At 42.7% G+C, this 14,206-nt stretch overlaps 1 protein-coding gene across 1 annotated transcript; it reads left to right on the forward strand.

The window, feature by feature from the left end:
- The first annotated feature begins 3,228 nt into the window (after positions 1-3,228).
- On the forward strand, positions 3,229-8,594 carry LOC128436597 (hemicentin-1). Its single transcript, XM_053418382.1, has 7 exons — positions 3,229-3,495; positions 4,990-5,184; positions 5,376-5,466; positions 5,624-5,762; positions 7,212-7,541; positions 7,679-7,909; positions 8,132-8,594. Exons 1-7 carry the CDS (start codon positions 3,443-3,445, stop codon positions 8,200-8,202), a joined length of 1,110 nt encoding a protein of 369 aa, XP_053274357.1. The 5' UTR covers positions 3,229-3,442; the 3' UTR covers positions 8,203-8,594.
- The last annotated feature ends 5,612 nt before the right edge of the window (positions 8,595-14,206 follow it).

Consider the following 14,206-nt stretch of genomic DNA (forward strand, 5'->3'; position numbering starts at 1 on the left):
GACATGGCGGTGCAACAGTGGAAGAGGACTTAAAGGTTTCATTCTACGGTAACGACAACACGAGGCGATTAAACACCAACGAAAACAAATATGAATATTCAATTTCTGCCAGTCATGACTTGTTGATGGTTATATTCCACGATCCAGAGGTGACATTGGTGACATTCGGAGCGATGACCACACTTCCCTGCTGAGCGGAAATTGAGGCGGGAGCAGCAGCAGGAGTCGAGGCAGAGGAGGAATTGGAGGGTGCGGCTGTTTTTCTCTCTGAGGATGAAAAGATACAGATGGAGAGAATCGGTGAAGACATTGGAGAGAAGCTGGTTGTTGTTGGTAAGTCAGACTGAAGGTGAGTTCATTGAATGAATCGTCCACTGCACCTGAGTGAGCGTCCTGTAACTTCTCCGCCTCGCTGTTACAGTTCATCTTCCTCAGGATGGCAGTGGAGATGCTCATGGCCGACTCTTCGCCGTAGCTGCCAATCATCTGGCTCACAGTTTGTATCCGGGATGCCTTCTCCAGTCGGGACTTGCCAACTGGTTTGCAGCCGTCCAAGACGTCACTGGAGAGATACCACTGGAACGTTTTGAAGTCGTCCTCGAGCAGCTCCTCCAGAGTCTTCAAGAGCAGCTCTGGAACCAGCATCTCTGCTCACTGCACAGACAGAACGTGGAACAGTAGTTTGAGATCAAAAGTTCAACAACACTCGTTTGCTTTGTTAAGGAAGATTAACAATAACGATACCCCTCTCCTACCTCTCTGTATGTAGGGTTTTATAGGAGTTCATGTTTGACCCGGGCTGCAACTAACAATTCTTCTATATAATGTCTGAAAATGATCTTGTGACGTCCTGGATGTCACTTGTCATAGTGACACTGATTAAATTATGAAGCTAAGATGTTAGTTCAGTGGATTTTGTTGAACTGGGCCCACTTCTAATACTTGGCTGGGAACAAGCATCGTTAGCAGAGTTAAATTAAAATTAACAGATTAATCCTTAATTAACAACGCCTTTTGAGTTTATCCTCATTAAAGCTCAAGTCGTGCATCATACAATTAGTTTTATAAGTCTGAAAACCTTTTAAATATAAAATATTTCTCTAATTCGGACAATAAACAAATGTTTTCAAAATACAATTGAATAAACCCAAATAATTTCATGTATCAGTGCAGTATCAGAATCTATAGATGCAGTTTTACATTTTTTTTCAAGTTTACAAACTGCACCTTTACAACTGATTAAAATGAATAATGCTTATCAGTTGCAGTAATAAACAGGATGTGGAAAAACCTTGACCGCAAATCTGTTGTCTCTCGGTTGAAATATTAAATCTGTGGCTATAAACATGAGTAAATCATTGATAAATGGTCGTGATCTTTGCAGCTACAGATGTTAGTCAATCATTTATGAGTTAAGAAATCAAAACGAGTCTTAGTGATGTTGGTTTCTCTCTTAATAATGAACAATCAACAAATGTTGCACATCCGTCCACATTTATGAATCATAAGTTAAAGTTTCTTATGCAGCAGTTACACAGTTTGTAAATCCTGAGTGGATTATAATAAATTTCACTTTTTTTTGTTGACAAGCTGTTATTTGCTGTTTAGTGCAGATCTGTGTTTTGTGTTCTTCTGTGTGTAACTGTGTGTGTGTGTTTGTTACAGGAGCTGTATTGTTTATCATTTTGTTGTTCTGATCAGATGTAAATGAAACTATGATCGAGTCCAGTGTATCTAATGTTGATGTTTGATCCGTACACTGTCTCTTTTAGAGAAATGACTGAGCTGTTAACACAGGATGTAAAATGACGGCAGCTGAAAGTAGCAGGTTTGATTCTCTGAGGAAAACGGTTTACATCAACGATCACCTGCAGAAAGTCAGACATGAACATCAGAGACAATAGAGTCAACAACTCACTGCATGTGTAACTCCAGTGTGTGTGTGTGTCTGTGTGTGTGATACAGAAGAACTTACCGTGCCACCCGCCTCAGGTACGACGCCTCACTGACAGCTGCTGTGAATAAAATGGCACAAATCGGGTCAAACAGGAAGTTCACAAACCACAGAACAGAGAGAGACGAGCAGGAAGCTGAAGGTGAAATGAAAGTGAAGATCCTTTTCTCTACCGGTTGGCACTTTGAGACTAAAGTGGAAATGAGAACAAAGTCGACTCCTCTGCTCCGGCTGATACAGATGTCATCATCAAACCCTTATAATAATATTAACAACAATAATAATACTTATAATGACTGAGGAGCTTTAAAAACAGGGTTTACAAAAGGGCCCTGACAGACTTCACACTCAGGTGTAGTTACAAAAGAATGCTGTCGCACTATTAAAAACAATTCATTGATAAAAGGAATAAGAAAAGAACATCGGGTGAAACTTGAAATTAAAAACCAAAAGGAATAAGATCAATAAAATGAAGAAGACAACTTTACATGAAAGCGAATAAGTTCAAATTAAAAGAACAAACACTATAAAACATAAAAAGGCGACGTCACACCACCAAGAAGTGACCACAAATTCTATTATTAATAAAAAAATTCAACACAAAAACAACACAATATATAGAGAATACGTCTATGAAAAGTTCATATGTGCAGATTGTATCATCCAAACATTATAATAGACAGAATCTATTGGTTATCAACGCTGTGCCTGTCAGCAGGTTGAATAAATGGCAATACTTAGAATAATAACAATAATAATAATAATAATAATAACAACAATTAGTTAAATATATACATTTTTTAATTATAACAATAACTCACATTTCAAGGGGAACAGGAAAGATTCACATATTTATTATTATTGTTATTAAGGGGAGAGAACATAAAGCAAGTTAAATCCATCCTTCACCAACACTTCTTTATATTGTATTATAATGATATTGACTATAGCGTGTTTATGAAAATACAAGAGGGAAATTAACATGAGGTTGAGGTAATGCTCAAAAGAAACTACAGCTGTCATTGTGCCAAGTTTTGTGGGTTTTCTGAGACAATACATATTTGCATTCACTGGTTTGTATTTTCAATAGCTCCACAGTGGCCCATTTCTGTGTAAGTAACACACATACACACACACACAGACACACTCTCTCTTGCCCTCCTTGCCTGAGCACTACACTGCATTATTCTTGACCCACCCTTCCTTCCTCTCTTGATATACCAACAGAGAACGCCCAGGGTGGGTTTCAGAGGCCAAAGCAAAGGAATCGGCTGATTATTACTTTCAGACACACGAGTGCACAAACACACCCACACCCACAAAAAGACATGCATACACACCCATGCCTCAATAAAAAACAGAAGTACTCAGAGTTTCCCTCATCAGTCTCGGACAGTGTCCCAGCCGGCATCACACGGCCTGTAGCGTGTGTTTGAGGAAGACGTCCCATCAGCAGCCGGTATTCTGAACCAGGGAAACTGATGAAGGATGTTTGCTTCCGCTCGGCCAATCACGCTGCTGCTGCTGCTTCACCTGCTCGGCTCAGGTGAGTGAGAGGACACCTTGATGGGGCATGAGAAGAATAGAGAGGTCAAACGGGAAAGAGAAAGAATCAGAAGAGAGATGAGCAGAGGTCGAGGGTGTGTGGACAGAGCAGGTTCTGGAGGAATTTAAGTAATTGTTATTCTAGGCTTATGAATACACGTTAACTGGAAAGAGAGAATTTGATTTCTTTTGAGGGGCAGTAATATGTTTTTTCTTATTTTTTCATGATCAGGCCACATCTTATAATACCTGTCGCTTATCTTATAAAGTTTATAAGTTCTCTCAAGCTGGACAATGAATGATCCCAAGGAGATATACATCACAAAAATGATATTAAAGGACAAAAATGAAAAGCCTAGCAGTGTTTAACTACATTAAATTATTTATTCAAGTATGATTATGAGGTAAACTTACACTTGAGTGTTTCAAACTTCTGTCTCTGCTTCATCACAAGTTATATATTTCTTTATCCTGTGCACATAACATATAAAATAACAAATTAAAGATAATTAAATGGTGAAAATGAATTGAAAATCTTCATGTATGTACATATCGAAGTTATATTTGCCAACCAGCGACAGATTTAAAATCTTGTTACATGTTAATGCATCAAAACTAATTATCTTCCATTCCACTATCTATTATCCTTTAAAGAAACTATATCTAACAATTCTTCTGAAAACCCTGAGTTTTTACAATTTATATTTTATTGATTGTATTTATCTCACGCCTTTGACTTGCATCATATCCACTTTACCTGAGACTTTGCCCGTCTCTGTCCTGCGTAAGGTGAAAAGAGACGTGAGACAATAACCCCCGCGATCAAATGCTGCTTAACAACGTCATCCACCTCTGTCTTTTGTTATTATTTTGATTGAGAGACCCCCTGGTGGCAGAAGTTATGACCCAGTGATGACCCTGGGCTCCACAGACAGAACCTGAGTCGCCCTGTGTTTTTTGAAGAGTGGCACGTGGGAAACATAACTCAGTGTGACAGCTACTGCGAGCGCGATCCCCTGATAGGCCGGAGAACAACCTCAGGATCCAGTGGAACAATGGCCACAGAAAAAGAGAAGGGAGTTCTTTCGACTTGGGCAGGGTGTCCTTCCTTCCTCAGAGGAACACACTGGGTGTATTCAGCGCGCCACGAGAAACAATGGTTCACAATAGATCAGCTCAAAAGAGTATTATTCCACGAGATGGCAAAATTCAATTGACCCCTGAGTGTATTATGATAAGACAGAGGGAAATGACTCATAAGTTCATTTGACTCATAGCTCCAGGATAAACATTAATAGAAGCTTTGTGAAAGTGATTTCTAAAGTTAATTCGTCTCTAAAGAGCGTTAATCCTTATACTTTATGATTCTGTATTCAATGTTCAAGATTCAAAAGAATAAAACATATTTGAGAGAGTTTCATTTCTATGTTTACATATTTAACTGACTTACAATATCTTTCTCCTCTTCCTCTCCCGACCACTCCTGGGACCTCAGTTACATCACTTTCCATTCACACAGCTGCTCCACCCATTCAGTCCCAAGTGTCCCCTCCCTCACACGTCCAGTCAGATGTCTCGTCTTTCCCCTCGACTGTCAGCGACCCTCCCTCCATCAGCAGCGATGGAGAGTCGGCCACCACAGCCGGATGCCCCCTGACCACGTCGCCCTCCACTGTGGTCGTCAGGTATGGAAGGAACAACTGATATTTACTTTCGGAGCGGCTCACTGTTTCAGTGATTAAAGGGTCCGTTCACCCAATTAAAAATTTTTTTTCTTACAAACATTTAACGCTTTTGCTCGAGTAGCTTTATTGGAAAAGTGCACGTTCTCTGTAAAATTGTGACGACTAATTGTGTGAAAAACCTCCCATCACAGGTTTGATGATCCGTTCACAGTCAACTGCTCTGTACCAGTGATGGGATTCCCTCTCCTGGGCTGGGAAATCAAACTGGAGAAAGAACTCATGGTAGCTAAAGAGAAATGCATCACTGATCTTAAATCAGCCAACAGCACCAGAGATAGGATTCATTGAAGCATCTTCTGTTATACTGTAAACCCGCTGCTTAAACGAGCAACACACAGTTAGAAGTTTTAATTTGATTTGTGACGTCTTGTGACTCCAGCCGAATCCTGATACCACTCAGGGTCGCTTCCTGGTCTGGAGTGTGGACAGGATGACCAAGTGGAGCATCGAACCCTCGTGCTACGCCCTGTCTGAGCAGGGAGGACAGTGCCACATCGAACTTCCTGTGATAGTCTACAGTGAGTTTTAGTCACTAGAACAGCTTTTAGTGACAATATTTAGACATTTTAACTCATCATTAATGCTACATATTTTTGCACATATGCACAAACTGAAATGGAAATACACAAATTAACATCTACTATACTAATCTCCTTGTCATGTCAGATCTTTAAAAAAATCAAGATCCATGAATTAACCACCAAGAAAACGTTAAGTAAAATTCCCCATCTCACAATTTTTAATTTAGATTCTGCGTAATACTGCCAACGAACAAACCAGCTAGAATTTGCACTCGATAGAATTTATACCTCGGTCAAGGGCCCCTTCAATTCGATCAAGCAACACCAACGTCCACTCAAGGCCAATGTATGCTTCTCCGTTTTGACGGACACGGACAGATAGGACCGCCCTCTCCAACGTGGAACGCCCTCTGCGTGCCTCTCCGAGGCTCCTCGCAGAGCTTTTCGTGCAGCTCTCATTTTTCTAACTACACGTCGAAATGGCGGAGAGCCCACGGATAGCCCTTGGCTGTGATTGGTCCGCTAACGCCAGCATTTCGGAATGGAAACTTCCTGTTCCATTCCCTACATCACAATAAACCAAAATCACAACTACGACTCTATGATTAATGTGACAAGTGTGTTAAGCCAGCGGCGTTGTCCGGCTGACGGTGGCTGGTTAGAGCACTTACAGCATGTGTGTACGGTCACATACGGTTATAACGAACTTTGATAACGGGGCTAGCGGGCTAGCCACCATGCTAACTGCGGTGGGAACAGCGCCAAAACCCGCTGACTTAATCCCAAGGCTCTCATGACACTGTTTCTCAAACACCGTCAGGTTAGAAGCAAACACTTGGTAGTAGCTAGTATCGGGTGTCCCTGCTGACTGTGTGTGGAAGCTGGGGGGAAGCTAGCTGCCTCCGTGTAGCTTCAAGCTGTTGCAGCTGTTGAATTAGCAACGCAGTTTGGAAACAAGACCGGGGAACCGCTGCGGTAAGACACGATAACAAAAGCATTTTGACCCGCTGGGTGTCACTTTATTTCAGCAAAACTGTCGCGTCATCAACCTCCTTTTTCTGTTACCATCGTTCACTGTGTGTGAGGAGCCGGGAGGACGTAAATAAACCAGCGTGGACTTCTTCTATATACCTCATGAGGTAGGCTTGTCTAAGCTCGACTTCCGTCTCGCCATCTACTGTTCTGGCGGTGAATTGTTTTCACAACAAAAAGGCTCGTAGAACTATAAATCAAAAAGGGTCCGTCCGATCCGTCCGTCCGTCAGTCCGCAACGGACTCGGAGAAGCATACTGAGGCCTTTACTGATATACCACAAGCCCCTGCCCCTACTTCACCACTAGATGTCACTAAACTCCACACTCTGAACCTTTAAGTGATTTATCTCTCTGACATGTCAAATCATACGTATCTTTTCTTTGTGGTTGATCTGTTCACCTTCCTCCACAGAGCCTCCAGACTTCGTCTCCATCAGCGTTGCCGATCACTCTGGGCCGATGCTGGAGGGGCGTGTCTACACTCTGCAGTGTGAGGCTCAGGACGTGGCTCCTGTGGGACGCCTCCTCGTGACCTTCTACAAGGGGCCGTCGGCTCTGCGTCATCAGCAGTCCATCGACACGGTGAAGGAGCCAGTGACTAAGGTCTTCACTATGGATATTATCCCCAGTAAAGAAGATAATGGAGCGGAGTACTGGTGTGAAGCCAAGCTGGAACTGGGACCAGACGGACCACAGCACCCTCCAGTGGTGACGTCAAAAAAACTCAAGGCCACGATCCTTTGTGAGAGAAGCTGCTAGCAAAATTTATTATAGATTTAAAGTGGATTATTTTTTTGATCTACACGATTTATATTCTCAACCCTCTTCCTCCCCTCCTCTTTTTCCCAATATGCCGCTTCTCTGCACCATCTCTCCCAGTTGGTCCCAACCTCGTCTGTCCAACGAAGCTGCAGGTGAGAGAGGGACAGAGTCTGTCCTGTGAGGTGAGAGGGAACCCTCGGCCGTCAGTCACCTGGTTCAGGGATGGACGGGAGGTCGCCCTGCCCGCTCACTCCACCAGAGAGCATGCTGGGAAATACACCGCCTGGACAATAGGACATCTTGGACAGAAAAACTTTACAGTGGAGGTGGAGGTCCTCGGGGGCAGAGGTAGGTTTGTGTCATCTGTACAGTGAGAGAATTGAAGTGCTGAAACTCCATCAAGCTGCAACAAATTGCAAACAATTAGTAAACCAACACATACACACACAATCCAGATTTTAAACTCCCACATTGAGCCGTTTCAATTACCACGAAAACCCCCAACAAATTAAACAGAGCTCAAAGTTTAAGGTCAGCCTGTAATAACAACTTGTCTCTTCCTCTTTCCAGGAACTACAAACTTCTTGAATGGATATTTCCTTTTGGGCGTCGTCTTAATCCAGATGATTACGTGGCTGTGAAAACAAAAAACAGAACCCAGCTCCATCTGTGACCCCCCCCACATCATTTGAATGAACTGCCCCCGATCCGAGGAATACTTTCAGATCTGGAGTCAGTGAAGAGATTCAGTGGTTCTCCTCTTTCGTCCCAATGGATCTTTTTGTGCTTCTTTATGTTCTAGGTACATTTTCTTGTTATTACACTGAAGCCTCCATATCATGTACAACAGCTACATTTCAAGTCATGCAGAAAGACTCACTTTCTTGTCGTGTACAACTTCATCACAAAGCATACTGACTGTTCAGTTTCCACAGGTCTTACTTCTCTGCATTAAAATGAACTTTCCAATGCAGAGCAGCGGTGGGCCTGAGTTATTGATCTAGAATTAAACCACCTATGAACTTTTTCCTCAGCTCCACGTGTGTGAGAATCTTTTATAAATGTGTAAAAGGTATGCGACTGAAACTGGGTGTTGTTGGATGGAGCTCACACCAAAACTCAACCTTCACTTAACAAGTTGCTTTTCAGAAATAGAGAATAAAAATGGACAATTCTCACGTAAGGTTTAGCAAACGGACAATTTACCACTTTAATAAAACAATAATCATTTTAGGTATAGTGCATGAATTATCAAACTGCCATCCATCAAATATCGATATCTCTTGCTTTATGGGTCATGGGGGGGCGGGCTACAGGCTGGAGAGGGACGCACATGAAGACCAGGAACTGAACCAAGAACCTTCTTGCTGCACCACATTCTGCCCAATATTTAAACTTATTGTTCAAAATGTCAAACACAATCAGGCTAAATATGTTATATGTGCATCTCTTTATTATTATTTCAAATTAAATCATTTACATGTCAAACACAAGTCAGAGGTTCACTGAGCAAACATCAAGTCTTTAGAGGTCATTTGTGTTTTTACTGGTAAAAGAAACTGATCTCTTCAAGGTGAGAAAACAAAAATCAACATGATTATTCTTTTATTCCAAAACAAACAATTTAAAGACAACACAACAACAACTCTTCCACTGGGAACTACAGTTTGAAAAATGACTCAACTTACTGTGAGTTAACCAGCAGTGGGAGGAGTCACTGTATGAGGATGCAGGAATCATCGGAAATAATCTGCACGTCCAAATTCCTGGTGAAGTCTCCCGGCTGGGGCAGAACCACCTGACACACCCTGCTCACCGGGAAGTTCACCGGGCTGGACTGGGGGGGCGGAGGCGGTCTCCTGGCGTCCACGGCGTAGCTCCAGTGCTGACCTGAGCGCCGGTATTTAACGATGGCCGCTGCCAGGATCTCCTGGGAGATGGCGAGAGGCTGCTCTCGAGCCAAGGCCTGGTCGGCAAGGAGCTCCAGAAGCGACTGAGCCGGAGCAGCAGAGGCGGCCATGACCAGAGGTTCGCCGGGCTCTGCAGGTGAAGAGGAACCAGCAACCGCAGTCACCCCTCCTCCTTTCTTAGCCTCCATACTTTTCAAGGGAGCGGCTTCCTTCTTCCCAACGTCAAGTGGGATAGAGTTGGACGACTTTGAGGCTACAGGAAACACCTCCGGGTCTTGGGGAAGATGTTTCAGTGGTGGAGCTCCCTGGAGAACGTCCAGCACCATGGAGGCACCGCTGATGGACGACTGCTTCTTATCTGGTCTGGTCTTCTTTACTCTGGGCAGACAGGATAACTTTTATTTTGACATTTGTTTGGAAATTATTTAGGCCTGCTGCACTCTAGAGGATTTTCAACTCTTCACCGATTTAAAAAAAAAAAAACAGACAGGAAGACAGATTTAACCAATTTTGAATCTTCTAATCGTCAGAACTCAAACACTAGACGATTTGTCTAGAACGTAAAACCCAGGATTTCACTTTGGCGATTCCAGAGACTTGTGATCTTACAGAAACACACTTGATTCTTCAACAACTTGTAGGTGCATTACCACCACCTCCAGAACTGGAGTGAGGAAGACTTCGGTAAATAAACGTGACTTCAGAGGAACAGTCAGAAGTCATCAGCTCGCTTGAGCATGGAACGATTTGGAAAAGTTTTGTTGTTTTTAGTCGCAGCTGCACAAGTAGGCAACACCCGGTTAGAGATGCTTCTCGATCCGCTCGCTCTCATTGGCTATTGTGGGTTTCAGTCAGAGCCAATTATTGAAAATAGCAAACTTTCCAGATCAGGGAGGCTGCTCTTCAATCTGTAGTATTAATATTATTTTTTAATCCTTAAAATTGGCCGTGATCATCCTCTAGTGTGCAGCGTCCCTCACAAAAATTGAACTTGCAGCTGGAACTCCACAGATTTATTCAACTTACGGCAATGAGGTGAAGAAGCCCAACAGTTCCTTGCTCTCCCGGATCAGTGGCCTGAAACAGAATGTAGAGGACGGTCATGTCTGCAGGTAGAATGAGGTTAAAGACATTTAGGAGTAAAGGTGGATTTGCTCCAGGTTCTCGTACCTAGTCTGCATCCAACCCTTCGGCCAAAGCGGTTTCACCTCATTGTCCAGCAGGGTCTTGAGGAACTCCTCCACCTCCTGGTTCCCGTTCTTCTCCTTTTCATATCTGTCCATTTTCGGCCTGAGAACATGACACAGACACTCCCTGCAAGAGAAGAGAATACCTTTGTTACTTCATCTCTTCCAGGTTCATTCTTCAAATTGACTGATTATTATTTCTGACCTGATCTCCTCGTTCCATTTGAACAGCTTCTTCGGACCTCCTCTCTTCACGCTGTCCTCTAGGGCCACGGTCTGATGGACCTCACTCCCGTCCTCTGTTGTCCTGATATCCACATGCAACAGAAAAACATTTCCAATTAGGACAGATTTATTTCTAATTATTAAACAAACATCTTGAGTTATTTACTGTACTTAACTTCACACAGGGCAAAGCTTAGTTTAAAATAAAACTCACAAAAATAACTGTTGCCATTAATAAGCAGCCATTTTGTGATAGTAAGTGTAAAGGAGACATAAGATGCCTTTAGATATTTAGTTGCTTTTTCTCTTCTTTCAAGTGGAACCTGCATGAGAATAATATGTCTCCTTTAAATTAAACATTTCCTTTACGACCATCAATTTAGGTTTGGAGCTGACTCAAGTTAAATTGAAGGAAAAACATTTCCCTGCATCGTTTGTTGGTTTTAAAGGAGGAATTGTTTAAACTAAATGATATTTATAATCTTCACTCATCACACAAGACAACACGTTAGTGAACTTACTTTGACGTCCTGACTTGTTCGTACACTCGACAGTTTGAGCGGTAGCTTTCAATCTGCTCAGGCATAGCTTTGGCGATGGCCTCCTTCAGTTTCTGGATGGGATCGTCCACGTCAGGTGGTTCCTCCTCGTCAGTGAAAGATTCCAGAAGTTAACTACATCCATATAAAGTACCGTTGAAGCAACAACTCAAAACATGGAAACACACTCACCATGTGTGTGAGCAGCAGCTTCTTCACACGTTTGAGGAGCGTCTCTCTGCTGCAGGGCAGGAAGGACGACAGGTGCGTGTACAACCTGGAACGCAACTGGCCGGTCTGCCCCCGGCACTGCAGCTCAATCCTGGACAGAGAGTTTAACACACAACCAGTCAAAGCCTGATCGTTACCCAAGTGCCCTCGGGCAGAACACGTCAGATTCACTGAAGTATGGACACACCAGAGGAGCCTTTTGTGAATGTATGAAGTTTTCCATTTTGTTACCACTTTTTCAACATAGTTTTGACATTTTACGGAGCTTTTCCTGCAAGTCTCCTTTTAAAATTCATGAAAAATGTGACAAAGCCGATCATGGATGTGTGATCTGTGCTCTACTCAGTGAGGTTCTTGTTCTACTCACTCGAGCAGGATTGAGTTGATCTCTGGAGTGAAGAACTTGAGTTTGGATTCTCCCTCGGAGATCTTGACAACCTAGGAATAAAAACAAAAATGACCATCACCTGTGGAACCTTCTTGAATTTGACGGTTTACATCTGACAGCAGATGCCACACACACACACACACACTGAACCTCACCGTCATGAGTGTCCTTACACTGTCCTCCAGAGTGGGGGGGAGCCCCTCTGGCAGGGGGGGGCACAGCTGTGATGAACCGGCCTCTGACAGGAGCTGGATCTGCTCTGGATGAGTCTTCGGCTGAAAGTGAGTCTTTGTGTTCGGAGGTTGAGGAACACTGAACTGGGAATGATGGTTTACTGTGGGTGTGAACAGCTGTGTCTCTGTGGCCGGTTGAGGACCTGAAGACAAAGTCTCTTCACTGTCTAGTAAAGAAACTAAATCTATATCAAAGTCCACGGTGCTGGCTGCTTGGCTGAGGACGTGGTCGTTGGTGGATCCGATTAAACTGAGGAGGGGATCCGCGAGGCCGGAGCCGCCACCGCCGGCCGCATCTGCCGGGCACCGAGGGATTGTGGGTAAACCAGTGACCCCTGATGCTGGCCTCTGTTTCACCTTCACCAGCTTCTGTCGTTCCTTCTCCCTCTGAAACTTCTTCAGCATGCCCGTGACGCTCAACGTGCAGACGCCCTTTTTCTTCTTTCTCTGCTTCATCTCGTTGTCGGGTCCAATTTCAGGTAAAGTGCTGCAAGACGTTAAAGAGAGAATCAAATGTAATTAACTGATCCAGCATCAGTGAACACGTTTAAGACGTCGACATAATTAGACTTTTTTCTGTCACATGTAAACTGAAGATTCAATCAGCCTCTCATGTAAACATCATAACGTCTTATTCTGAATAAGGTCAATGGTCAAAATATTGGTGTCCATGTAAACACCGTCCGTGTGAAACAAGAGGTAAATTAACTTTCCCACCTCGACTCCACGTTACTTTTCAGCTCTCCGTCTTCTATGCACGGCTTCTTCTTCGGCTTATCCTGTCCGCCATGGAGTTTACGTTTCTACAAATGTTGAAGGAAGTTGTTATTTATAATAATATAGAAAACTTTAGGTGCAAAGGACAGGTTTAGAAATCAGTCACTTTAGGAGCAGTTTTAAAGAATATGTACTTGAAATTGAAATCTGTGTTTTAGCTTTTACCTTTGAGGTCTCGTCTATCGTGAGGTCGATGGTCTCGGTGTCAGAGGCCGGGCGGAACAGCAGCACCCCCGAGTTCACATAGAATCCACCAAACTTTGTTGTGATGGAGGCTGGAACAAATTCATCGTACTGCAGACAAATCAAAACAGTTTTTACATCAATAAGGTAAATTCAAAAGAAAGCATGTAGAAGGTTGTCGCTCACTGAATATCAAAATCCAGATCAAATATGAAGGGAAACTGAATCAGAGGGACAGTAAATTTGATCAGATCTCCCCCTTCAACTTTTGTAGTTAGTCAAATATGCAGATTTAAAATTGTAGAGAGATATGAATATGAAAATAATTCTGGGGAAATGTAAATGTGTGATTTGCTACTGGACTCACAGGCTCCGAGTTGTCGATGAAAGAATCTTCGTCATCGTAACCGAATCCAATATCGATCAGGTCCTGAATGCGGTCCTCCTTTTTGTTCGGCTTTGGAGAATAAAGAAAATACAGCTTTTGTTTTTTACTGAGTGGAAAAAAAATTGTTGCATTTACAAGTGATTCAGTTTCGTAAAAACTCGACTCACATATTTTTCCTCTAGTTTTCTTGCAATGGCAGCGACTTCATCGGTTTCTCTCTTTTCTTTCTGTTCCAATGTGAAGAGTGGACTTTCATCTTTGGAGTGTTTGAGCTAAAAAATGTTTTTTATTAATCATCACATGTTCATCTAAATGTTAAAATGTATAAATAGTGCAAAACAAAACAGGGGTTTAGGAAGATATGGGTTTAAAACAGGACGAGGAATAAATTAATGGCAGGAATACATTTGAAATCTAAATTAAAATAACTTTATGTCGACCACTATGATATTGATGTGACTTGTATAGTGGTGTTAGTAGGAAAGGCATCAAATCTAAATCATCAAGTCTTGTCCAAATACTCTGCTGTTGATGTACAGGAAAGAAAAATGCACTTTTACAACTGCAATTAACAAATCTTTAAA

The sequence above is a fragment of the Pleuronectes platessa genome, chromosome 3, assembly GCF_947347685.1.
Source record: "Pleuronectes platessa chromosome 3, fPlePla1.1, whole genome shotgun sequence".
Classification (NCBI taxonomy): Eukaryota; Metazoa; Chordata; class Actinopteri; order Pleuronectiformes; family Pleuronectidae; genus Pleuronectes; species Pleuronectes platessa.